Genomic DNA, 26769 nt, shown 5'->3' on the forward strand with positions numbered 1-26769 from the left:
GAATTTTTACTCATTTAATAACGCCCATCCTCATTTTGAAATTTAAAGGCTATTGCTTTGAGTATAACTTCGAATGACAAAAACATTCAATTCGTTAAAACTGGACTGCCTGTGACAATTAAAAACTTGACAATGCTTGCATACTGGAAAACAGAGATTGTATATTGATGAAAGTAAGTAGGCTGATCTACCAAAATATACTACTGTACTTAATAGTTTGTGTGAGTCTTTAGCGCACTCCTCTGTCAAAGACGCACATTACATTTGTAAAATGCATTTTCTTCTTTGTTCTACAGGAAAGTCATGGATCTTAGACCGTTTGTTATGTTATTATACATTGAGAAATGAATGACTAAATGTAACTATTAGTTTTACAGAATCTATATAAATCTATATAATGTTGGCTATATTTAAAAATCCACTACAACATGACATAAAAATGTTGTATTGATTAAACTGTTGCAGACCTTTTATAAAAGCAATAACCTTCTCATAGCTGTGGTTTTACCACAGTTAAGCTGGTTTTAACATCACCCCGTAACTGTGGTAAAATCACTGCTCTTCACATTATTGTGTAGCTCTCAAAATGATGCTGTTCTGTGATGACAAGCATTATCTATACATTTTGTCTCTTTAGTTGGAAGCCAGAATCTGATCCACCCAGCCGCGCAGCTCAGTGACACGTGCATACACACCAGGGATGGTGGTGTCACAACGGCTGCTTCCCCAGGACACGATACCCACCAGAGTCCAGACATCACTTTTCTGACACACCAGAGGACCGCCAGAGTCACCCTAAGCAGACAGCAGGACAAGAGAGTTAGGGGAGAACATTAGAGAGGAAGTGAGGATGAAACAATAGTCTTACCATGCAGGAGGAGGCACCAGCAGCACCTGCACAAATCATCGTATCACGGATGTTGCTTCCCCAGTAGCTCTTACAGTCCTGGTTGGACAACAGAGGCAAAGCAACCTGCTGAAGCTCATTGGGGGTGAACAGAGCTACACGGAGAGAGAGAGAATAAGAGAGCAATCATAAAACATGTTGGTAATCAAAATATATTCAAACATGCACACTATTATCAAAAGTTTGGTGTCAGTAAACATTTCACTTTGAAAAGGAATTATTAGTTTTAGTTAGCAAGGACAGCTTAAGCTAATTAAATGTAAAGACATTTATAATGTTACAAAATATTTCTTTGTAAAAAAAAAATTAAAAATGCTGTTCTTTTGAACTTTTTATGCATAAGAGAATCCTGAAAAACAGGTTTCCACAAATAAAATAAAATAAAGTCATGGTTTCCACAAAAAATGAAGCACCACTGTTTTCGACACTGATAATACTGTAAGCACCAAATCAGTATATTATAGTGAGCTTTGAAGGATCATGTGACACTGAAGAATGGAGTAATGACTGACTAATGAAAATAAATATTTCAAATTGCAATAATATTTCACAATATTACTATTTTTTTACTGTATTACTGTATTGGTGAGCAGAAGAGACTTAAAAAAAAAAACATTAAAAAACTTATGAACAGCTGTGTATATAATAAGAGCTCAAATATATTAATATCATGTTAATAATAATAATAATTTCCATAACGTAATAATGTATTATTATAATCATTAATTTGCTCTTGTATGCTTTTAGAAATAGGTGTGCTTTTTAAGATATTTCTATTGATCTAAAACCAAAAGCATGTGTGTATTATAAACTGTGATTATATGTCAGATAACCAACCATTGTATCTGGTCACTCCCCAGCCAGAAGTTACACAGGTCATGCCAGGGGCAAATTCATCTGAAGTCTCAGCAAGACAAACAGGGGACACTTGGGCGTTCAGTGAGGCGGGTTCGGTCAGCTTGATCAAGGCAATGTCATTCTCTATGGTGTTAGAGTTCCACTGAGGATGGGTGAACACCTAGAAACACAGAAAAAATAACAATGAAGAGAAATACAGAGTATAGGTTTAGTACACACTGTCAGAAATGGTCCACAGCTGTCACTGGGGCAATATCCTAAGGTACAAAAGTTAAAACATACATCTTTGTAACTTAATTACCTCTAAATGGCACATAATAGTACTTATGCCTTAAAGAAAATGTCTTAAAGGTATATAAGAAGAGGTCAGATGCAAAAGACTCGAAGTACCATCTGAAATTTTCTTCTAAAATTAGCATTTTTATAAGGCTCCTATATTTATGTTCAGTTATTTCACTTTAATTGCATAGAAAATGACCTATACATTGCCATTAGAGTAAAATGACTTAACCTAAACATTGGAGTCCCTAAAGGGTATATATTTGTACCTTTTTGAAAGGGTACTGCCCCAGTGACACTTTTCTACTTTTTTTGTCTGATAGTGTACTAACATGAATTCAATCCAACTAATTTGCACATTGCTTACATAACTTTGTGGAGTGAAAAAGGACCATGAAGCTGATTTGAAATGCTCCAGCACTAATGTATTGTTGAGGAATAATTTTGAAGTTCTTGAGCCTTACTTTTGATACTCTCATAGTCTGCGTGTCCTCCTGAGTGTTGCTGCTTCCCTTGTTATGCTCTCCCAGGATCACACGGTGACTAGTTCTGCAGATAAACCACAGAGGTTAATAAATCCACGTCTATCCCAGCATTCATACATAGCTAACATGATGATTTAACTGTCTCACCTCACACTGCAGTGAGCAGCAGTCACAACCCAGTACTCATTGATCAGAGAGCCACCGCAGAAGTGGAAGCCAGTGAAGTCCTGTCATTTAAACAACAAAGAAAGAAATGATACTTTGTGTAAGCTGTGAACTCATTTCCAGGGATCGCAACAGATACCCCAAAAAGTCTATTGAAGTTTTGTTGGCTGGAACTAACACAGTACCTGCAGAGAGACCTGCCAGGGCCAGGAGTGAGGCACTGCCTCCTCTCCGTTCACAATGCGGGCATAGCCACTGACAACAGGAGGAATGGTAGGAATGCCACAGCCTGAAGAAAAAAAGTGCAAAGGGAAATTTGATAGTAGAATTGATCAGGGTCAAATGTTTTTTTTGTAAATGCAAAGCGTATTTTTAACATAGGATGGTGACTAGCAATACTGATCTTTTCAACAACTGTGACTGTGACCTTTGAAAAACAGGAGGAATTTAAAATAATAATAAAAAAAACACTTCCTCACCGTAGGCTGCACTAAAGAAGGCAACGCAGGACAGCAGCCACAGGAAAGACATCGTGCAGAAGACACAGAATTACTGACGGCCGAAAGTCCTATTTAACACCAACGCATGGTTTTACTCATACCAATGAGGGCATAACAGCTTGACGTTATGGTCAAAAATTAACCCTGAGAGTTTGCATCAGCTGGTCTTCACCTGCGCAGAATCCCACGATTTTACACCACTGTATTTGAACATTGTCATGTTTAACATATAAAGTTTATTCTTTATAAACTGGGCAGTACTTCATGAATGTGCTATTGAACACTTGTTTTAGATTAAGTAATTTGAATTATTATTAAGTAATTTTGTAATTACTATTAAATGTTTTTAATTATTTTATTTGTAGCTCATGCTTTCTATTAGAAAACAAAATATTTCAAATAATATTTTAAATAATAAATAACTGAATTTATTAGCCATCTTTATGTACTTGTATGTACTTATGTACTGTATGATCTTTATCTAGGATGTTCACATTTAATTTGATAGTTCACCTAAAAATTTTTATTCTGTCATCATTTACCCCCATGTTGTTTCATCTTCAACTTTTTTCTTCTGTGGAAAACAAAAGAAGATATTTTAAGAATTGTTTTGAGTAGTGTTTTGTTTTATTGTACTGTGAAGCCAATGGTCACCAAAATGGTTAATAATTTTGTTTGGAAAAAGCTTCTTATTCACAATTCTATTACAAAAACACCTTTTGTCTGCAACTTATGGAGCCCCTAAAGGGACATTGGCAAAGAGGTCACATGCAAAACATAATTTTGGAATGCTAAACTATTGCTGAAAAGCAAATGCTAATGCATCTACTGAAACAATTTTCTTCTTTTTCTATGAAATGTCTGTCATATTTTTCACTTTGGTGAAAAAATGGAAATGAAATATGAAATACTTCCATCCTATATGCAATGCAATGCTGCATGCAACAGGTTGAGATGGCAGGTGTGAGCAGGTGACACCTTTACATAGTACAGCACATGCACATGCTGCATGGGTCATTCTAAACATTTTCTAAAAGCAAAATGTTGAAGTTCTACAGTGCAGCTCAGGTTTTTTTTTTTTTTTTTTACATAAAAGCATCTTGACAGTTTTACTAATCATAAAGCATAACTTTACTATTGATTTTATTTTATTTATTTTTAAATTTTATTCATTATTATGCATACATTTTTACAAAATATCAATGCACAAAGATGTCAATAGCATGTTAAATACACATCACTGATACAATACAAATCCTTCACATGAACACTACACTATGTACTGTAACACCAATTACACATAAATATTTAAAGATAAATTATTACTAATAGTGTTCAACATTTGGATCACCAATGATATGAAATAAAGGGATAAGTATTCTAAATATTTAATAATTTAATACATAATTATCTTATTATTAATTAAGTTAATTAATTCATTCATTCAATCAATTTGCATTTTGTTTTACTTCTTAACCTGGGAAAACTAAATAAGTTAAATAATTACAATTTGAAAAATAATAATATTAGAACTTATTATAGAAGGGGGTGTAGAAGGGGAAAAGGTTTTTTTAAGAATCAGGCAAATTTAGAAAATTTTAAATGTAATTCTTATTTGATCTTATTCACAAAATCTTGTCCTTCAGTGAAAAGTCAAGGTAAACGTGTCAGCAAATTTCAAGAATGACTCATGCATGTTGCAGTATTTGTAAATGTATGAGTAGGTCAGCTATATAAACCTCCGAGAGTTGGTGAGGGAGCCTGATACAAAAATGGCTTTCATCTGGATTCTGTCTTGCCTTGCTTTCATTGGAACAGCCTATGGTATGTTGTGTTTTTTTTCCACACACACACACACACACACACACACACACACACACACACACACACACACACACATATATATATACTGTATATATTTTATTATTTTTTTATTTTCAAGGCTGTGGCGTTCCTGCCATCCCCCCTGTTATTACTGGCTATTCCAGGATTGTGAATGGTGAAGAGGCAGTGCCCCATTCCTGGCCCTGGCAGGTGTCTCTGCAGGTACAGACATCTTCATTAACAAATGACATCTAGATGAAAGAGATATTTAATATTTAAAAAATCCATAAATAAACAAATCTTACATCTCATTTAAGGACTCCACTGGCTTCCACTTCTGCGGTGGCTCCCTGATCAATGAGTGGTGGGTTGTGACTGCTGCTCACTGCAATGTCAGGTAAGACAGTATTAATGAATAAACTTTCATTATTATTATTATTATACCAACCTTTATTTCAGAATATGCATGTCTCTTCAGAATTCTGTTAAATTTTCTTCTTTTATCAGGACCTCTCACCGTGTCATCCTGGGTGAGCATGATCGTTCTTCCAATGCCGAGCCCATTCAGACCATGACTGTTGGCAAGGTATATTCTGTATCATACCTAAACCACTGAGACAATGTTTTAACAAAAAGAAACTGGTACAGTTTCTCCCACTAAATATGAGATCCTCTTCATAAAGGTTTTCAAGCACCCTAACTACAACGGCTTCACCATCAACAACGACATCCTCCTGATCAAGCTGGCCACCCCGGCTCAGCTCAGCATTCACGTGTCTCCTGTGTGTCTCGCTGAAACCTCCGACAACTTCCCTGGAGGCATTAAGTGTGTGACCTCTGGATGGGGCCTGACCAAGTACAACGGTAGAATTCTGAATTTGCATTTACATTTTATATTATATTTAATATATTTATTTAATATTTTAGGATAAAATAAATTAGTTTTGATGTTGAAACCTTTTCAAATGCACGTTCCAATTTGCCCTTTCAGCTCCTGATACCCCTGCCCTGCTCCAGCAGGCTGCTCTGCCTCTGCTGACCAATGACGACTGCAAGCGTTTCTGGGGAACCAAAATTACTGATCTGATGATCTGTGCTGGAGCCTCTGGTGCTTCTTCTTGCATGGTGAATTTCTATTGATTTCGCAGTTTACCTCTCTATTTGTTCTTGAAGACTGTAAAGTTCTGACTTACTTTTGTGTGTTTGTTTCAGGGTGACTCTGGTGGTCCTCTGGTCTGTCAGAAGGATGGAGTTTGGACTCTGGTTGGTATCGTGTCCTGGGGAAGCAGTGTCTGCTCAACCAGTTCACCTGGTGTGTACGCCCGTGTCACCAAGCTCCGTGCCTGGGTTGACCAGACCATTGCTGCTAACTAAAGCACAATGTTTATACAGTAGTTCTTGGTCATAATGCTTATCAATAAAGTTGGATTTTGAGAAAAAATACAACTTGTGTTTTTTGTTTTTTTTCTGTTGTATAAAGGTTTCCAACTTAAGTCAGAGTAATGTACAGCGGACAATGGACATTCTGTATGTTTGAGTGATTAATCTTATCGCATCATTTCAATAACTGGGTCAAAGACATTTAAATGTCTGCATTCAAAGAAAATTTACAAAAGTGATTTTATGCACATGGAAAGCATGCTAAATTCAAGTAAAGTGTCTCCTTAAGTTTTGGGAGAATAAAATGTCAAAATGTGGGTGAAATAATGTTCCATTGTCATGCAGTGTAACACTTATATTTACAACCTGAATTCCGGAAATGTTGGGATGTTTTTTAAATTTGAATAAAATTAAAACTAAAAGACTTTCTAATCACATGAGCCAATATTTTATTCACAATAGAACATAGAGAACATAACAAATGTTTAAAGGGAGAAATTTTACACTTTTATCCACTAAATGAGCTCATTTCAAATTTGATGCCTGCTACAGGTCTCAAAAAAGTTGGCATGGTGGCAACAAAGGGCTAAAAAAGCAAGAATTTTTTAAAATATTCAGCTGGGAGAACATCTAGCAACTAATTAAGTTAATTGACATCAGGTCTGTAACATGATTAGCTATAAAAGGGATGTCTTAGAGAGGCAGAGTCTCTCAGAAGCAAAGATGGGCAGAGGCTCTCCAATCTGTGAGAGAGTGCGTAAAAAGATTGTGGAATACTTTAAAAACAACGTTCCTCAAGGTCAAATTGCAAAGGCTTTGCAAAACTCATAATCTACAGTGCATAACATCATCAAAAGATTCAGAGAAACTGGAGAAATCTCAGTGCGTAATGGACAAGGCCGAAGACCTTTGTTGGATGCTTGTGGTCTTCGGGCCCTCAGATGACACTGCATCACTCATCGACATGATTCTGTCATTGACATTACTAAATGGGCCCAGGAATACTTTCAGAAACCACTGTCGGTAAACATAATCTGCCGTGCCATCTGTAGATGCCAACTAAAGCTCTATCATCCAAAAAAGAAGCCATATGTGAACATACGTCCAGAAGCGCTGTCGTGTCCTGTGGGCCAAGGCTCATTTAAAATGGACTGTTTCAAAGTGGAAAAGTGTTCTATGGTCAGACGAGTCCAAATTTGACATTCTTGTTAGAAATCACGCACGCCGTGTCCTCCGGGCTAAAGAGGAGGGAGACTTTCCAGCATGTTATCAGCATCAGTTCAAAAGCCAGCATCTCTGATGGTATGGGGGTGCATAAGTGCATACGGTATGGGCAGCTTGCATGCTTTGGAAGGCACTATGAATGCTGAAAGGCATACAAAGGTTTTAGAGCAACATATGTTCCTCTTCAGACGATGTCTATTTCAGGGAAGGCCTTGTTTATTACAGCAGGACAATGCAAAACCACATTCTGCAGCTATTACAACAGCATGGCTTCGTAGTAGAAGAGTCTGGGTGCTGAATTGGCCTGCCTGCAGTCGAGATCTTTCACCAATAGAGAACATTTGGCGCATCATGAAACGAAAAATATTTCAAAGACGACCATGAACTCTTCAGCAGCTGGAAACCTATATCAGGCAAGAATGGGACCAAATTCCAACACCAAAACTCCAGAAACTCATAACCTCGATGCCCAGACGTCTTCAGACTATTTTGAAAAGAAGAGGAGATGCTACACTGTGGTAAACATGCCTCCGTTCCAACTATTTTGAGACCTGTAGCAGGCATCAAATTTTAAATGAGCTCATTTTGTGCATAAAATTGTAAAATTCATCAGGTTAAACATTTGTTATGTTTTCTATGTTCTACTTGGCTCATGTGATTTGAAAGCCTTTTAGTTTTCATTATTAAAAAAACAAACAAAAAAAAAAAAACCGTCCCAACATTTACAGAATTCGAGTTGCATGTAAACATTTAAAGAACATACTTATTCTGACCGGCACATTAAATATATAAAAGAATAAGTGAGCATACTACATTTTATTGCATTTTAAATGAGTACAAATTTCTTGCTGACAAATGGCCAAAATGGGATAGTGGCAAAGTCTAAAAATATAAAATTAAAAGTAGTATTTGGGGTAAAACTAGTCTTTTAATATGTCATAACCTGATTCTTGTGGTAAATATGCCTGAAAAGATTGTTACACTGAATGACATTTTATTGGCTATTTTCTGTAAATCATGGTAAAAATGTATAATATTTATTTTTTGTGCAGAAATAAAAACTATTTAATCAAACAGGACACTTTCTAATGTATTGAAAAACAACTACTACAATTCAAAGCTGTATTACATGATTGTTTTGACACTTGAAAATACTTTTTCGTCTTAGATCCAAATCAACTACAAATCAACCAGAAAATTATTTTTGAAAATAAATTTGCAAATAAAATAATAGTGATATAAAGTAGTCTATTATAGTTAGTATGTCTGGAGCATTTTGTGAACATAAATGACAATATATAAAAAATAATAAATAAATAAATAACAGAATAAATAAATAACACTTTGAATTTGCACATAATATACCTGTACATACAAAACTGTCTATCTTTTTATAAATATACTGTTATTACTTTAAAGCATAGAATATTTGAATCAATGTTACTGAATACTAAAAAATTACACTAAGCAGTCTTACCACTTAAAATACAATATCTTTGGACAGCTCCAAAATTGACACTTGATCATATAGTTTCCAAAATTTCTTTATGCAGTTAGCAACATAAAAGCACAAAGAAGCCATTTATAACACCATTGTTAATCTAATAAATCTTAAAACATTGGGGGAAAAAAAAGAAGATAATTTAATGGGTTTCACAATCTCTCCACTAAGCAATATTGCATGCATTCTTGGACTGAATTTCTAATGTCACTGATGCATTTCCATTCCATTCAAATCTCTATTAATGGAAATGAGCACCACATGAATAAACATACATTTGAAAATGAATACAAAATGTCATATGAATAAAAAAATAATCCATCAAACTCATAATTTCCTCTTTGAATAAAATGTCATAATATTAGGATTTTGGAATATTTGATATCCAGTACAAAGTATATTAGTTGCAGAATGCAACTACTGTGATTATGTACATTTACAGTGTGTACAGCTGCACTGATGTTTATATAGGTAATAGGCTAGGTGAAGAGATTTACAGGACCTGGGAATCATTGCAGATGTGGACACAGAGGCCTTGAAACCGAGAACACACTTTATCAGTGTGAATGGAAATACAATCAAGGTTACTGCAGTAAACACGACACGATGACTTTTGTTACGCAGCACAAATTAATGAGAGCTGATTTCATTCAATAAGCTTATTTGACAGATCCAAAATATAAAATCCTCTAATTAACCTTACAGGAAGTTTTTTTGTGTGCAGTCTAATTAACAGAAGATATTACACAAAATAACGAAACTCATGGCCATTTCACCACACAAGTATTATCAACTATAATCATTCACATACAATTGAGGTTATAAGTCTTCCTAGTACACTTTTTCTAAGAAATGTATTTCACAGTAGAATCTGAAACTGGGAAAATTAGCAGCATCCAGTCTTCCATAGGTATTTGGTAGTATTTCTGTAGTTCCAACAGTACTGTATGGTGCTAGCAATGACAAGGTTAAGGGTTTGACTCCCAGGGAAATAGCTGATGAAATGATTACTTTCAGTGCAGTTTTAGTTGCAGTCAAATGCATAAATGTAAATGGAATGCACAGCTGAAAGACTTAAATTAAAAAGCTGATTTAAAGCAACCAGGTGGTGGAGGCATAATCTTTTGCAGGGATGGAAAAAACTCTTGTTGCAAGGTGCACAATATCCCACGGTGTCGAGATAAGATGTCCAGTGTATGAATGAGGACAGAATATATAAAGCCCTCAAAGGAGCAGACAACATTCAAGTACAGCAATGGCCTTCTTGTGGATCCTGTCCTGTCTCGCCTTCTTTGGTGCAGCCTATGGTACAACCCTGTTTTTTATTTTTCATAATAAGATACTCTAATAACAGACTTTTAGCCTGGCTAACTTTTATTAAATAGTCCTTAGAACACATGAATTTGTTAAACTGCTTTGGCTCTATTTTTTGCTCTGTCAGGCTGTGGCGTTCCTGCCATCCCCCCTGTTATTACTGGCTACTCCAGGATTGTGAATGGTGAGGAGGCACGGCCTCACTCCTGGCCCTGGCAGGTGTCTCTGCAGGTAAAATCTGTGTCAATAACAATAGCTTTCAAATGCTAACTCAACAGGTTTATTAAATTATGACATCATTTTAAATTGATTACAGGACTCCACTGGCTTCCACTTCTGCGGTGGCTCCCTGATCAATGAGTTGTGGGTTGTGACTGCTGCTCACTGCAATGTGAGGTAAGACAGTATTAAAGACTAAACCTGTAACTTCACTTCATGTTGAGCCTGTAGGAATCTATTGGGATTTTTAAACTTTTAAAAGATTTTGGGTTATTTTGATTATTCTATTTCTTCTTTGTTTTTTACAGAACCTCTCACCGTGTCATCTTGGGTGAGCATGATCGCTCATCTAATGCTGAGGCCATTCAGATCATTAGTGTTGGAAAGGTGTGTAGACTCTCAATATCTGTTATACCGAGCATAATTTCCTACAGAATTCTGGCAGTGAGGGAGCCTCCATCCAAATTCACTGCATAAATATATAGCAAAATAATTTCATCAATTAATGAAAACTATACATACAATGTGTATTTTTAAAAACACATCATATGGACAATCAGTGAGTAATGATGCTCACACGAAACAATCTTCATTCGCTTGACATCTCTGAAAATATTCAAAATTACTATTCAGGACTACTTCAATCAGTGTACCAAATTTCATGATTTTCCTATCTACAGTTCATAGACTCCTGCCAATAACAATATGGGCTACTAATAATGACAACTTTCAGTTCAGTAAGTATGTAAGTCAGGTGTTGATTCACTAACGGATCTAGTCGATATAGTTCAGTAAAGACTTTATAAAAAAGAAAACAACCTGGAACCTTTTTGAACTATTCATTAAGAGAACCGTCTAGTGAAAGCCATTCTATTGCAGAACACTGTGTTTGTATCATGTACTTGATCTCTTTTCACTGAAGATTCAGCAGCAGATTCACATCTGTTAAAAAGCGCTGCAGCACTAGTGTACTGTACCTGAATCACTGGAGACAGTCTTTTAACAGGAAACTGAAGAAAGCGTTCCCACAGATGATTGCTACTTGAAAATCTGAATGCTTATGTGTCTGTATCCTTTTCCCACAGTCCATCAAGCACCCTAACTACAGCAGCTTCACCATCAACAATGACATCCTCCTGATCAAGCTGGCCACCCCCGCTCAGTTCACCACTCACGTATCTCCCGTGTGTGTCCCTGAAACCTCCGACAACTTCCCTGGAGGCATGAAGTGTGTGACCTCTGGATGGGGCCTGACCAAGTACAATGGTGAGTTTCAGAATACTACTTCATTTCAGCATTTTTATAATTTTGCATTTATTTTCAAAGTTTTTTATTTTTGTTAATATTTTGTAGTTTAGCCTGAATTGGATCTGTTCTATGTCCTGATTTATTTTCTTTTAAAATTCTGCCAATATGCCCTTTCAGCTCCTGATACCCCTGCCCTGCTCCAGCAGGCCACTCTGCCTCTGCTGACCAATGACGACTGCAAACGTTACTGGGGAAACAACATCACTGATATAATGATCTGTGCTGGAGCCTCTGGTGTCTCCTCTTGCATGGTGAGCTGTCCCAAATAAATATACGATCGTTATTTAAAATGTCAACTTACATGTGTAAGTAAATGTTTTATTTACAAAATCTACTTTGTGACTCCCAGGGTGATTCTGGTGGCCCTCTGGTCTGTGAGAAGAATGGAATCTGGAATTTGGTTGGTATTGTGTCCTGGGGAAGCAGCACCTGCTCCACTTCCACCCCTGCTGTCTACGCCCGTGTCACCAAGCTCCGTGCCTGGATTGACCAGACCATTGTTGCCGGCTAAAGCAGCCATGAATACTGTCTTTAGTTTCATCAATAAAGATGTATGACATGACCTTTGGTTCAAATGTGTTGGATTAATCATTATTAGGACAGAAAGTATGGTGTTCCATACTCAGAATTTGTGCTCTGCTTTTAACCCATTCAAGTACGCGCACACACACACACACACACACACACACACACACACACACACACACACAAGTTGTTTTTGTGGTTTATGGGGACTCTCCATAGGCGTAATGGTTTTTATACTGAACAAACTGTGTGTGCTATTGCCCTACACCAACCCTACACCTAAACTTAGCCCTCACAGGAGACTTTGTGCATTTTTAGATAAAAAAAAAAAACACCATTTAGTATGTTTTTTAAGCCTTTTGAATTACGGGGACATAGGCAGTGTCCTCATAAACCACCTTCATATTGTAATACCTCTGTCATACCCATGTCATTATACAAATTTGTGTCCTCATAAACCACATAAACATGCACACACACACACACACATACACACACACACAGCAGTGAGTAGTGAACAAACACACACACAAACCGTGAACACACAGTGGGCCCAGGGAGCTTTTGGGGTCTCTCCTCAAGTCATAGTTTTAAAGGTGGAAGAGAGCGCTGGACATTCACTCCCCCACCTACAATTCCTGCCAGTACAGAGACTGTCCCGTGACCTTCGAGTTACAAGTCCAACTCTCAAAACATTTTGTCGCGACTGCCCACGACTACTTTTCAATATATTATAATGGCTATATATTGAAAAGTAATTGTATTAACAGGTCATTTATCCAGTGTTCTTTACTAGAATAATTTCCCCCATTTTAGAATATTGTGAAGACATCAAAACTGTGAAATAACATGGAATTACGGGAATTACTGAATGTAGTGATTAAAGAATGTTTAACAGATCAAAAATGCATTATATTTTAGCCTTTTCAAAATAGCCACTATTTGCCTCCAATTTTATGAGGTGTATGCTTTTTCTAAAATATTGAAAGTTTTGCACGCTTTCTGTATTTTTTTTCATTATCCACTCATTTCCCCACTCACTAGGATGCAGCTTTCCATTTAAGAGCCACCCAATATTTACTATGTGCTTTTGGTAACCCTTTGTAAAGCAGCAATTCATATTTTTTTCTTCTGGCTCTGGGTGTATGTATGCAGTTGTTATGCAGCTCAATTTTGATGTCAGGTGATTTGATACCTTTTTTATTTAACAAGCTACACATTTGCAATAATCAGAGTTTATGGAATGCATATATACAATATATGACAACATGAGTAGATTTTGACATTAAAATTGTAATAAAATTGCAGCAATAAACATCTGAAATCTTAAGAGCCAAAGTGCACTCTTTATGCTTTGTGCAGCTTTATTATTAACCATTATATTTGTTATATTTTAATAAACTTCCCTGTTGATAGTGTGAGGCTGTATATTTACACTATCCATACATACATTCTAGAGCTGTAAAACTGTAAATGTAAAGCCACAATTAGTCATTTCGGAATAGAATTTGGCTCTATGCATATTCATGTTTGCAGGTGTTATCCATGCTACGGCAGTAGCAGAAGGCTTTGAAGAAACGACAGTAACACGTATCACAGGGGTTGCAGCAGGGAAGGTGATGACCCAAGCAGGACTGCTGATGAGGGATGCAGCGGCTAGGGGAACGTGTACCTCTTCTCTGCAGCTGTACAGCTTTACCCAGATCCTGTGGCAACAAAAAGAAACAAAAATACTTTACCATAGGTCAAGACGTAAACTGTGGGGGACCATGCTTTTGCAGTGTCGGCTCATAGCTCTGGAACAATTTGCCTTGCACATAAGAACCACCTCCATATTGGTGTCATTTAAGGCTCTTTTAAAGACTTAGGCTTTTTTGGCAGAATGCTGCTCAGTGACTCGTTGTTGGAAATTTATTGTTTCTTTATGTTGAATGTTTTGACATCCGTGCTGTATAACAGATGTGTGTTGTATGCTTATATATATCTGTATGTTTTAGAATCTGAACAACACATTGGTCAACTTAGTGTTGTTTTTAATGCTTTAGAAATAAATTGCCTTGCCACCATCACAGAGTTAAATTTTATAGCTTGAAGCAGTGGTGCTCAAAATTTTAAGAATAAATTTATGTCCAGTGTTGGGGATAGTTACTTTTAAAAGTAATGCATTAAAATATTGCATTACTCCCTAAAAAAAGTAACTAATTACGTTACTTAGTTACTTTTTATGGAAAGTAATACGTTACATTACTTTTGCATTACTTTTTAAATATGAGCAGGGCTTGATTGTTTTTAATATAAGAAGTTCTAAATATAGCAAATGTAAAAGCCCTTCCACACCAAAAAGTGTAATGAATAAACCTCAGGCTGAAGGAAAGGGAAATCCACGTCTGTACCATAGAATGCAAGAGAAAAAGGTTCAACACTCTTCAGCAATAAAAAAAACAATGAAGTACAATTATTAGTTTATCTAAAGTCATTTTTTCTTATTAGTATGGTTGAACTGGATCATCAAACGTCAGCAGCAAAGACATTGGTTAATAAAATGGGATTAGATACATTTGTGTTGTTTAACATTTAATTATTGCAGGTTTGCGTCATATTCTGAGTTTGCATTTCACAGTTTTAATTAATTTTGATGAATAGCCTACTAAATCTGTTTTTTTGAGAATGGGATGAATTAATGCACATTCACATTTGTGACCCTGGACCACAAAACCAGTCTTAAGTTGCTGGGGTATATTTGTAGCAATAGCCACAAATACACTGTATTCAAAAATGAATAGTCAAAATTATTGATTTTTCTTTTATGCCAAAAATCTTTAGGATATTAAGTAAAGATCATGTTCCATGAAGATATTTTGTAAATGTCCTACTGTAAATATATTAAAACTTTTTGATTAGTAATATGCATTGCTAAGAACTTCATTTGGACAACTTTAAAGGTGATTTTCTCAGTATTTTTTGCACCCTCAGATTCCAGATTTTCAAATAGTTGTATCTCGACCAAATATCGTCCTATCCTAACAAATCCAGACGTCAATGGAAAGCTTGTTTATTCAGCTTTCAGATGATGAATAAATCTTAATTTCGAAAAATTGACCCTTATGACTGGTTTTGTGGTCCAGGGTCACATTTAGTCTAGAACTACAGTAACATCATGTTCACACAGCGCACACAACACCTCTGTGCTTCCGATTTCTCCCAACATGGGGACAGGAGACCTCTCAGTCAATAAATGGGAAAAAAGTAACTGGCGTAACTTTTTTGAAAAAGTAACTCAGATTTTTCTTGTAAATTACTTTACTAGTTACTTGAAAAAAGTAATCTGATTACATAACTCGTGTTACTTGTAATGCGTTACCCCCAACACTGATTATGTCCAGGTAAATCTGAACATCCAAGTCACCACCTTATCTATTTGTGTATCACTGGGCTATGCCTTAGAGTTTAATGCTTAAATGCAAAAAATAGTATATTAAAATTGTAAACAGATTGTATAAAAATACAAATAAAAACAGGATGATTTCAAATAAAATAAATATTTTCAAATAATTTTAGCACAGTCAATTTTACATTCATGAGATGTATGACCTGGAGACACGTAAATAAATAATCACTTAATATTAAAGCTTATGCTAAATGTCAGTTACTCACCTCATCATAAGATCCAAGGTCTTCTAATAGTTTTTCTTCTGCTGAGTTTATTTCAAGGTGCTCCACTTCAGGAAGTAAGTCTATGATGTACAAAACACAAATGCACCAAACACAAAACATTACAAGCAGTCCATGACATAAATTTGAAATTCATAATGTAACACAGGATTTACACAATGAAATACTGACCAATTTTACAAAAATGTTGTGTACTTCCATAATGAATAAATCATAATCTACTTGTATATATTATCCAAATATAATATAATATTTGAAATGTAATGATTTTGAACACATTTTAGAATAAGATTTTTGCAACATGCCCTATAAGATATGTGTAAACATTTGTACTGTATCAAATCACAGTAAACTGTTTTAACAAAAAACATTTTTAAACTAAAGGACTATCTCTGAAATTATCAACAGAAAACGATACACTCCATGTTTGTGGAAAATAACATCAGTCTAGAAACCTTACCTGTGTCAGATAGAGCAAAGGAGTTTTCACTATGCCTCAGGTTTGGATGTGATGCCATCACCATGACATTCATCAAAAAACAGCTGATGATCGCTATCTTCAGCATCATATTCACTGAATACCAAAAACAAGATAAACTTCAGCCACACTTTTAGTGATCCAGTTGTATTCACTGAAACAAGAGCGTGCAGTCAAGAAACACTCAGATAGAAGTTAAATGTTTTAAATCGTGTTTAAGTTTGTTAGCATGTAGACAGATAGATTTTAGATTGTATTTTGTATATGCATTGATTTGTTTGCCATATAGTATGTGAGTGGATCTGTTTGCACATGCACATGTATAAAGTACGTCTGACTTACCTGCAGGGTTCTGTGTCCAAGACTGAGGATCTGCACTGGACTCTGTGATTTATAAGGCTCCTTGAGGTGGGACACATGAGGGACACATGGTCCTGATCAGTGAGGTGTGGTCTCTTGTGCCTTGCACAACCACTTAACTCCCACACAAACACTGACACACACATAAACCCATGAACTCAACACATCAACACAGGAAAAGGGGAATATATAGAATTTCCTGATGGTGAAAGCTATTTCAGAATTTGACATTTTCAACTAAAAGCTAAATGTATGAAATTATATGAAAAGTATCAAAAATGCACTGCAACTTAATATAGCTCAGTAGGTATGAAACATGGCCCTGTATTTTGAACCAATGCTCAGAACAAATATTAGTTAAATATTTATTTTTGTTTTGGCTATGGCTTATTTACATTGCAGCAAGGCATACTTACTGTTTTACTATTTACACATTCAGTTTTTATATTTAAGCATTATTTATAATTGGATATAATTTTCTTTTAAATATAACATTGCATTGCCAACCAATAAATAAATACAAAATGAAAAAAATGAATTAGATGTGAATTGCTGAAAAACATATTTGGTAAAGTAATGGGTTAAAGGCTTGAATACTATAGGCCCTTCAGGCTAACTACATTTGAAGAGTTCGTTTGCAAAAACAGATAACTCTGTTTTTAACAATTTTCAAAAATCATGTTTTTTTCATTGTGTATTCCAATTAATCTCAATCAAACTAGCTAACACAATAAAACACAATAAAAACATGATAACATAATAAAAAAAAACATGATTTCTGAAAATTTAAAAAACAAAAGCTGAGTTTCATTTATTCTTCATGCTCCCCCATCCTATAGGTCTAGTTAAAGCTCAGTACTGACCAGTAAACACTTCATTATGAAGCTAATACAGCTTCAATCAGCTGAAGACTCCAGCCTGCAGTTTTAGCGCTAATGGTGCAATACAGCATCCATTTGTGAGGAAATAAATTGTTTGTGAGTATGAAGTTCAGTACTTCTCTTTGTAAGGCCAGATTGGTCTGAATTGTTTATAAGTGGCAACCAGAATGCATAATTAACAAAAACCTCTGTTAGAGCATTGTTTTGTATGAAACAAACAGGTCAAGTTGACATTACTAGTTTATATATTTATGGACTGGTTTATAAAGACTATGGTGTAGACACAGCTGTATGGTGAAGCTCTCTTTTTATAATAAATAAACAAACAAACAAATAAATAGCGTGTGTATGTAATGCTTAACTAGCTGTCACCAATTTCTCATCAACAAATATTTGGCGCTATTTTAAACTATGACATGCTTTTAGCTGACTAGTATTAAATTAAGTTGATTTGAGTTCATATCCTGCTCTCTGGAACATATAAATGGCATATTAGCGTTTCCGCTGAAAGACACTTTATCAACATTTATTCATTAAATTTGCAGCAAAAATAATTTATCAGAGTGCAGTGATGACTTCACAGAAATCTGTTCATAGTTCATGTGAAAATGTACATTAATTAATCATTTTCTGGTGAACAGCATCATCTGGACAAGCTTCTCCATTATCTTATAGGTTGGCTACATCAAGTATAATGTTCATGGTAGCTATACTTCTCTTTCAGAAGCTGGTCAGAGTGCACCATACACACTGCCTTTCAAAAGCAAGTGGCCTTTAATTAATGAAGAAAAAAACATATTAGTTGGTTTGTAAGGATGGTGTATACTATACACTATAGGCTACTAGAAAAAAAAAATTGCCAAAGGAAAACATTCACATTGACATTAAACCAACCAACAAACAATAAATGTGGAATCTTTAGTTTGACAGATAAAGCTCTTGGGTTCTTCGTGATTATGTTGGGCTGGGCTGAGATCAGTGTTTAAGGTTTGATAGTCAGATGCTCAATCACATGAGTGTGTGTGTGTGTGTGTGTGTGTATCCGGGTATCCGCAACTTCCCTCATTCAGCTGTGGGAAGTCCGACTCTTTTTCTCGAATCGGTTCTTTTGAAAGATTCTTCTTCTCATCTATTCTTTTACGTCATCGCTGCTCTAGTCTAATGATTATTTCTGTTTCCAAATGAAATTAATAATTGTTTACCGTTTTGTGTAATTTTATTGTAGTGTACGAGTTTAGCAGCGAGGATTCAGCTCAGAATAAAGTCATTTTGAAATTAAAATGTGTATTTACAATAAGCGAAACTGAAATGCATACATTGTTCGGGTAAAAATATATGCAAATTTGTTAAAACGATGTGCTATCGTATGTGTATTGATTAAACTGCCATACAATCAAGCTGTAAACAATCCAGCATTCCTTTTTGTAGCTATTCTGACTGAATCATTCAGATCAGTTTTGTGAACCTGTTTAAACAATTCACTGAAAAGATCCGACTCGGAAGAACGATTCTTCTTGAACCGAACAGCACTATCACTCAAGACTGGGCTACATCTGTCTCTCTCTTAAGATAGTACGCCGGTAGTCTTATTTTCTTACAATGCCGTTCTCGGAATTATATTTTAATGTGGATAATGGTTATCTGGAGGGGCTGGTGAGAGGTTTTAAGGCTGGTATTTTATCTCAGGCGGATTATTTGAATCTCGTTCAGTGTGAAACTCTGGAAGGTGAGTCGAATGTGTTTGTGTGTTGGTTGCTAGCTGATCTGCTAACGTTAGCTGTCCGCTTTCTTTTGCGAGATTTTCAGATACAGTTGCGTGTCGTTATTGACATTTATTGTCGTTTAAAGATGCAAACTCGAATTTTATCATCGCTGTGGTAACTCGCTGATAAATCGTCATATATCTATAGCACAGCCCAGCTAATGTCAGTTAGCTTGGTTTTTTTAGCCAGCATTTAAATTCCCTTTAGCAGGTGAAGATCAGGTTTTATGTCCTTAGTTATTCCTCATTTTCCTCAGACCTAATATTAAGTTAACAACGATAATATTAGTTATAAATGATCAAGTCCTGTGATAATTATATTGTTACTTCTCACTAACATTGCTAGCATTTAAATGCACATGCTAACTGTGATGCTACCCTGGCAGATTTTCCTACCTCCCATTAAAACAGTAGGTAGTACAATTCGACAACGAAAAATGCTACCTGTTAAATTATGATTTATTAATGTCTACACCCACCACACCCTTAACCTACCCTTACAGTAGTGTATATACAGTAATTGTTTTATATTCGCGGTTGTGGCTAGAAGGGATACAGCTACCGGAAACCAACAATAAATATTTTTTTCTACCTATTAGATCGTGTTTTATTAACGTCTACACCTACACCTACCCCAACCCTAAACCTACCCCTTACAGTAATGCAGATGCATTAAATATTGTTGTTCAGCGTGAGAAAAAGGTAAAAATATTGATGTGCGCATGCGCAGTAAGCCCCGGTAGGAAAATCTGCTCATTTACTGGTGTATGGACAATTATGACTTTGTATAATGTTTCTCTGTCGGCAAGTTAGCTCTAATTATTTTAAGCACATATTTACTTTAAATAGAAAAAAAAGCAATTATGCACAAACTTTTATTGGACAGACTTTGCCTTCTACTTTGTGTATCCTGTAAAATTTAGGAAGAAATTTTTCATTTATTATATCAATGCAATCAGATAAATTACCCGACAGGAACCATGCTGTTTAACTTACTGTTAATACCTCTTTGCATAGATTTGAAGTCTTAGAAACTTATAACTCATAAATAATAAGAAAAATAACAAATTTATTGAGGATTATGATCTTTCTTACTGATTGAGATGTCCTTTGTCAAGCTGTGCTGCATTATATCCAAATATTTCACACTTTGCGATGAAATTAGTCCGTTCAAGATAACCTGATTTTTTGCATTATTTACAATATTTTTTAGAAATGTAATGTATTATAGCTAATTTTGTCTCTCCCTTTAAAAATCAATGGCAAGTGACTCACTTGGAATTTTTGTCTGTGTTTTAAGGAACTGGAAATTGTGTAAAAACTGTTCTGAGATGAATATAGAAATCACTGCCAGAACACAACCCTTTAACACTGAAGAATGAGACTTTGGGTTTACAAATAAAATCAGTTTATTTGTTAGTCATTAAAGGGTTTTCTTATTTAAATTTTTTTCCTCAGACCTGAAGCTTCACTTGCAGAGCACTGACTATGGAAGCTTCCTGGCCAACGAAGCCTCTCCCCTCACTGTCTCCGTCATTGATGACAAGCTCAAAGAGAAGATGGTGGTTGAGTTCCGCCATATGAGGAACCAGTCTTATGAGCCTCTGGCCAGCTTCATGGATTTCATCACGTGAGTGCAGTCAAACATTATTAACCACGCTTCAAATTCACACCGCATGAGGCGTCACATATAATATTGAGCTCCTGTAATTTACAAATGTATTGTTTAGTGAATATCCATAGTCAATAATATTTTTGTTTGCTTTTGCCTGGCATTTTTGTACTTAATCACTTTGTTTTAAAATACTTTCTCTCTCAGCACTCATTATTAAGCTGTTCTCCATCTTACTGCTTTTCAGATACAGCTATATGATTGACAATGTCATCCTGTTGATCACTGGAACTCTCCATCAGCGGGCCATTTCAGAGCTGGTGCCCAAGTGCCATCCGCTTGGCAGCTTTGAACAGATGGAGGCTGTTAACATCGCCCAAACTCCAGCAGAGCTCTATAATGCCATCCTGGTGGATACACCTCTTGGTAAGACAGCCTGATATGGAAAGATTCACACATGAATCACATTCACTTCATGTTTTGTCGCCAAAGGAAGTCAGTGAGTTGCAAATCTTGTCAGTATTTTTTAAGCATTCAGAAATTGTGTGAAAAAACTCAAAAACTTGTTCTAAATAATACCAAGGTGCTTATTTCTACATCACAGATAATGGCTGTTTCTGTTTGTCTCAGCTGCTTTCTTTCAGGACTGCATCTCTGAGCAGGATTTGGATGAGATGAACATTGAAATAATTCGCAACACTCTTTACAAGGTCAGGATGTTACTAGGATGTAAATCTTAAACAATCATTAGGAATTTTCATATGATATGACAAGTATGCATAAAACTGCTGGTTTGTCTCTGTGCGGGTCGCGATCTAATTTTGACATTGTCCCACTTGTATACTTCCCACTCTGTATATTTTTCAGTGTATGTCTATTTTTGCAAGTCAGTTTCTGAATAGGCACATGTCAAAATGTTATTGAATTATAGTGTTATGGTGCTGTTGACAAAGAAAAACTCAGCTCATTAAACACTTGTTTTCATTCAAAATTCAAGTTTTTTTAAATTTTATTCATCACATATATAGTTATTTATAGAATACAACTTTCTTATTTAATTTTCATTAAATATGAATAGTTGAAACAAATGCTAAGATAAGATGAACATAAGAAATAATAATGAAAAAAGTAACAATAACAACAAAATAGCAATATGGTAGGATTACAAGTGCTAGGCATGTTACCAGCGCAATGTCAGTATTACAACAGTTATTATTATTATTATATCAGTTTCTGTATAAACAATTATTTCTAAAGACCTTTACCTAAGAAATATGTGTTTGATCTCCCCTGTGTGTCTCCAGGCTTATCTAGAAGCTTTCTACAAGTTCTGCAGTTCACTGGGTGGCACAACCGCAGATACCATGTGCCCAATTCTGGAGGTGAGTAAACACCTGTGAAATCAAGTATAGGGACCTTGAGTCTGAAATAGGATTATTTTATTATTGTTATTATAATTGCAATTGACATATTTCAGTGTTTTAATAACTAAATCAAAGATTTGTTTTGTATCAGTTTGAGGCAGACAGAAGAGCTTTCATCATTACCATTAACTCCTTTGGTACGGAGCTCTCCAAAGAAGACAGAGCTAAACTATTCCCTCACTGTGGAAAGCTGTACCCAGAGGGTCTTGCACAGCTAGCCCGCGCAGATGATTATGAGCAGGTCAAAGCTGTGGCTGAATACTACCCTGTAAGTATATGTTTTGAACAAAATTAGTGTAAACTAACATTTAATGAAATGACTGAATGTTCGTTTTGGGTGAGTTGAGTTGATGTGAAGTTCACATAGCGCCACCAAAATGATGTGAGGATTAAAATTGAGTTCATGTTGCTTCAGGAGTACAAGCTTCTCTTTGAGGGTGCTGGCAGCAACCCAGGAGACAAAACCCTTGAGGATCGCTTTTTTGAACACGAGGTGAGCAAAGCTTTTTGCTCAATGTGAAAAGAGAGAGAATGTTACTGCACTGAAAATCATAACCCAATAATGTTTCTGATGTTAGCAAATGGCTCTGTTTGAATTGTGGGTTATGTGTTTGCAGGTGAAACTCAATAAGCTGGCCTTCCTGAATCAGTTTCATTTCAGTGTGTTCTATGCCTACGTCAAGTTGAAGGAGCAAGAGTGCAGGAACATTGTGTGGATTGCTGAGTGTATTGCCCAAAGACATCGGGCTAAGATTGACAACTACATCCCCATATTCTAATGGTACTTCATATTAGTCTTGAATAATGATCCACATGGCATGTATTAACTGTGCTCTGTTATGTTGAGGTTTGAAAATGATGATTCTGTCTCCTCCCTGTTTCTTGCACTATGCCACGCTTACCTTTCATTGTGATTGTCTTTATTAGACTAAAAGGACCATTCGTTTTTGTTTAACAGACAAAACAATGCCATTGCATTCCCCTCCACCGTTGGGATTTTTTTTAAAGAACAGTTTTAGAAAAGTAATAAATGTTATTTTTTTCTTCATGATGTCATGACTGTGAAACCATGCCACCTGGCAGCCATTCATAGCCCATTGCAAATGAAGCATGCAGGGAATTACAGGAAAACAGGAGAGAGTTTAAGTGAAATGCAAAACTCAAGACATCTAATTGTGTCATACTTGTCCTGTGGTAGGCTAAGAAAACATACATTCATTATTATTATTTATGCATTGCATACAATTAATGTACATTTTCAGATTAAAAACTCCCTGAACTCATGATCTCCCAGTATCCGCATCTGATGAGTGTTAGAGAATCACTGGTTATTTAGAGTGCGAGCCTTATTGTGAAACACAAGCAGAATGAATTTCTGTGTAAATCAAATTGCGTAAATTGTTGTATTCAGTTGAACTGCGCGGTTACATAAGAATGGATTTATGATTGATTTACACACAGAGTAATTGTTTTGCTTGTGTTTCTCAAATAAGGGACATTGGGATTATCCTTAAAAACAAGAGAATGGCTGGGTATTAACATGGAAAAAAAATGTTCTTTTGTGTGTATAGATTCTTCACTGTATCTTTTTGTTAAAATGAGAATTGTGTGCTTGCCATTTGTAAATTAGTGCTACAATTTGTGCTGACATAATTTATGGAGTAGATCATATTTTATGATTGACAGCCGAATCAGTGAGGTCAAATGGATCTAATATTAAGAAAGACCTTGTTCTCGGCTAAATCTATTGTGCTATTGTATCCATATTGCTTGTGTTTTAAGTGATCTAAATGAAATCTTATAAATATATGCACAAAATATATATATAAAGTATTTCTGTGTTTGTATTTTTTTTAATTGTGTCTTTCAGAAAATAAAAAAGACAAAATCAGCCACAATTGCAAGCTATATAGAGCTACAATACTATTAATAGTAGTTGCATTATCCACCACCAGATGGTGCAAAGAGGACTTGAACTTGACGTTTTGGTTACATCACCAGCTACAGAATTTTAATTTGCATTTTACTATAGACAGACATTCAGCTGAACAAAAAGGATTTACTGTACCTTCTGACACAGACGTAAGTTATTCATTATAATCATAATTGGTCTAGGGTTTTGTGCTATTGTATTGAGATGTTTAAGCATATGATGTTCTAGATGACAGGAAGATTAGAATCTGCCAAAACCTGCCATAGGCCTCCGGGGCGAATGAAGTCATGTTTGCATTAACCCTTTACTCTGCCAAAAGCTAATATATACCTAAACGCGGGAATGCCGTGTCAGCCACATACTGACAGAGCTTTGTCAGTCTTGTGTAAATACCTAACTTGGTTTGAACATGTAATTGAATGACTGGTTATCTGTGTTTTAAAACAGTGGATAAGAAATGGTCTTAGCGCTTAGTAATGTTCTAAACACCCACGCTGTATATTTTGTATTTCTGTTTGGATGAGCATCACTCATGGGGTTTTTTTGGGGGGGGGCTTTGGATCACTCCCTGATGACCCCATCCTCTCTCTTTCTATGTGCTAAAACATTAAGATGCAGGCCTCATTAAAAACGCTTAATTACTGCACACAATCGCAGCCTTTTAGTTCCGCAGTGCTCTGGACCATTTGCAGTTCAGAAAATGGCTTGGACTCTAGTGACCTTTCTGAATGCAAATGATCTTAGCAGCCAAAAGAAGAGCACATCGAGGTTAAACTGTGTTCATCCTCTTACTGCCACACAGGTCATGGTATTACTCCTGGAAAATGCATAAATCTTTCAGACACCCCCAGACGTTTTCTTTAATTTAGTTTGTAGATATGTAGTGTAGTTGTTTTGACCAATGTTGGTGCTGAAATATTGCTGTTTACTTCATCATATTACTATAGTTCTACATGTGGTATTAATCTTCTTCATGTTCACCAAACAACAATCAAAAAACATTTGGCTTAGCCAAATCTGATGCAGTTCAATGTATATACAGTGCCCTCCAAAAGTATTGGAACAGTAAAGACAAAATTGCTCTGTTGGCTGTGGAGTCAAGACATTTACAAATATGATTAAAAGATGAATATGAGACAAAACTACTGAATGGCACATTTTATTATTGGGTGATTCAACACATAGATGTTTTACCAGCTAAGAAGTTCAGCACTTTTAGAGTTTCATCCCTCTATCTGATGTGAGCATAAGTATTGGAACAGTTGCCTCACGGGTCTTTCTAAGTGATCAGCTGTCTCCTGTTGCATTAATTCTTCAGATATTAAATGCAGGGAATAGGTCGTATCAGTTATATCCATTACTTCTGCATTCTGAATCTTGCATTCGATGATGACACACACAAACCAGGATGAAGACGAGGGAGCTGACTTTGAGAGAAAAGAAAACAATTTGGATGCTAAAAGAAAAGAGGAAGTCCGTTAGAGCTCTAGCAAAAACAAAGGTCATGGAGATATCAAGAGTTTGGAAACCACCAGCGACACCAACCAACAACGACCTGATCAGCTGAGAAAACAAGAGTAGTTGATGACAGACAAATCATAAAAGCTGTGAAAATGAATCCTAAAAGACATGTCTGTAAAATCATCAACAACTTACAGAAAGCTGGGTTGATGCTCTGACAATTTACTGTCCTCAGGAGACTTTGACAGAATTACAGATGCTACACAGCAAGATGCAAACCTCTGACCAGCACCAAAAATAGAAAGGCAAGATTAGAGTTTGCAAAAAAGCACAAAGGTGAGCCAGATGAGTTTTGGAGCTGTGTTTATGGACCGATGAGACAAAGATGAACCTTTATCTAAGTGATGGGAAAGCAAAAATGTGGAGAAAAAAAGGGAACTGCAAAAGATCCCAAGCATACAGCCTCATCTGTAAAGCATGGTGGAGGTGGTGCCGTGGCATGGGCATGCATGGCTGACTCTGGAACAGGCCCTCTCAAATTTACTGATGACTTAATGTATGATGACAGAAGCAGAATGAATTTGGAAGAGTACAAAACCATCTTGCCTACCAATATTCAAGAAAATGCCACCAGATTAATTGGGAAGAGCTTCATATTGCATCAGGACAATGACCCAAAACACCCCGCCAGTTCATT

At 35.9% G+C, this 26769-nt stretch overlaps 4 protein-coding genes across 4 annotated transcripts; 2 read left to right on the forward strand and 2 right to left on the reverse strand.

Moving 5' to 3' along the window:
- Window positions 1–3263, reverse strand: LOC306876494 (chymotrypsin B-like). The gene is made up of 7 exons (XM_079427717.1): window positions 3174–3263; window positions 2880–2983; window positions 2677–2756; window positions 2509–2593; window positions 1745–1925; window positions 869–1002; window positions 1–795 (listed from the first exon to the last, which is right to left on the reverse strand). The coding sequence occupies exons 1-7, from the start codon at window positions 3223–3225 to the stop codon at window positions 634–636; spliced, it is 798 nt and encodes a 265-aa protein (XP_079283843.1). The 5' UTR covers window positions 3226–3263; the 3' UTR covers window positions 1–633.
- A 1703-nt stretch (window positions 3264–4966) lies between these two features.
- Window positions 4967–12526, forward strand: LOC306870077 (transmembrane protease serine 9-like; the record flags this gene model as incomplete). Its single annotated transcript, XM_079417123.1, has 15 exons — window positions 4967–5018; window positions 5137–5240; window positions 5336–5415; window positions 5526–5604; window positions 5702–5882; window positions 6010–6143; window positions 6231–6365; window positions 6499–6545; window positions 10354–10430; window positions 10565–10668; window positions 10754–10833; window positions 10965–11043; window positions 11742–11922; window positions 12082–12215; window positions 12314–12526. 15 exons carry the CDS (start codon window positions 4967–4969, stop codon window positions 12473–12475), a joined length of 1629 nt encoding a protein of 542 aa, XP_079273249.1. The 3' UTR covers window positions 12476–12526.
- Window positions 12527–13664: 1138 nt separating this feature from the next.
- Window positions 13665–20910, reverse strand: LOC306873909 (agouti-related protein-like). The gene is made up of 5 exons (XM_079423460.1): window positions 20738–20910; window positions 16982–17041; window positions 16622–16735; window positions 16144–16223; window positions 13665–14195 (listed from the first exon to the last, which is right to left on the reverse strand). Exons 3-5 carry the CDS (start codon window positions 16728–16730, stop codon window positions 14004–14006), a joined length of 381 nt encoding a protein of 126 aa, XP_079279586.1. The 5' UTR covers window positions 16731–16735; window positions 16982–17041; window positions 20738–20910; the 3' UTR covers window positions 13665–14003.
- On the forward strand, window positions 18897–24580 carry LOC306873835 (V-type proton ATPase subunit d 1). The gene is made up of 8 exons (XM_079423334.1): window positions 18897–19606; window positions 21101–21272; window positions 21502–21680; window positions 21885–21964; window positions 22559–22636; window positions 22770–22946; window positions 23094–23171; window positions 23296–24580. Exons 1-8 carry the CDS (start codon window positions 19480–19482, stop codon window positions 23455–23457), a joined length of 1053 nt encoding a protein of 350 aa, XP_079279460.1. The 5' UTR covers window positions 18897–19479; the 3' UTR covers window positions 23458–24580.
- Window positions 24581–26769: the final 2189 nt, after the last annotated feature.

The sequence above is a fragment of the Barbus barbus genome (genome assembly GCF_936440315.1).
Source record: "Barbus barbus genome assembly, chromosome: 1".
NCBI lineage: Eukaryota > Metazoa > Chordata > Actinopteri > Cypriniformes > Cyprinidae > Barbus > Barbus barbus.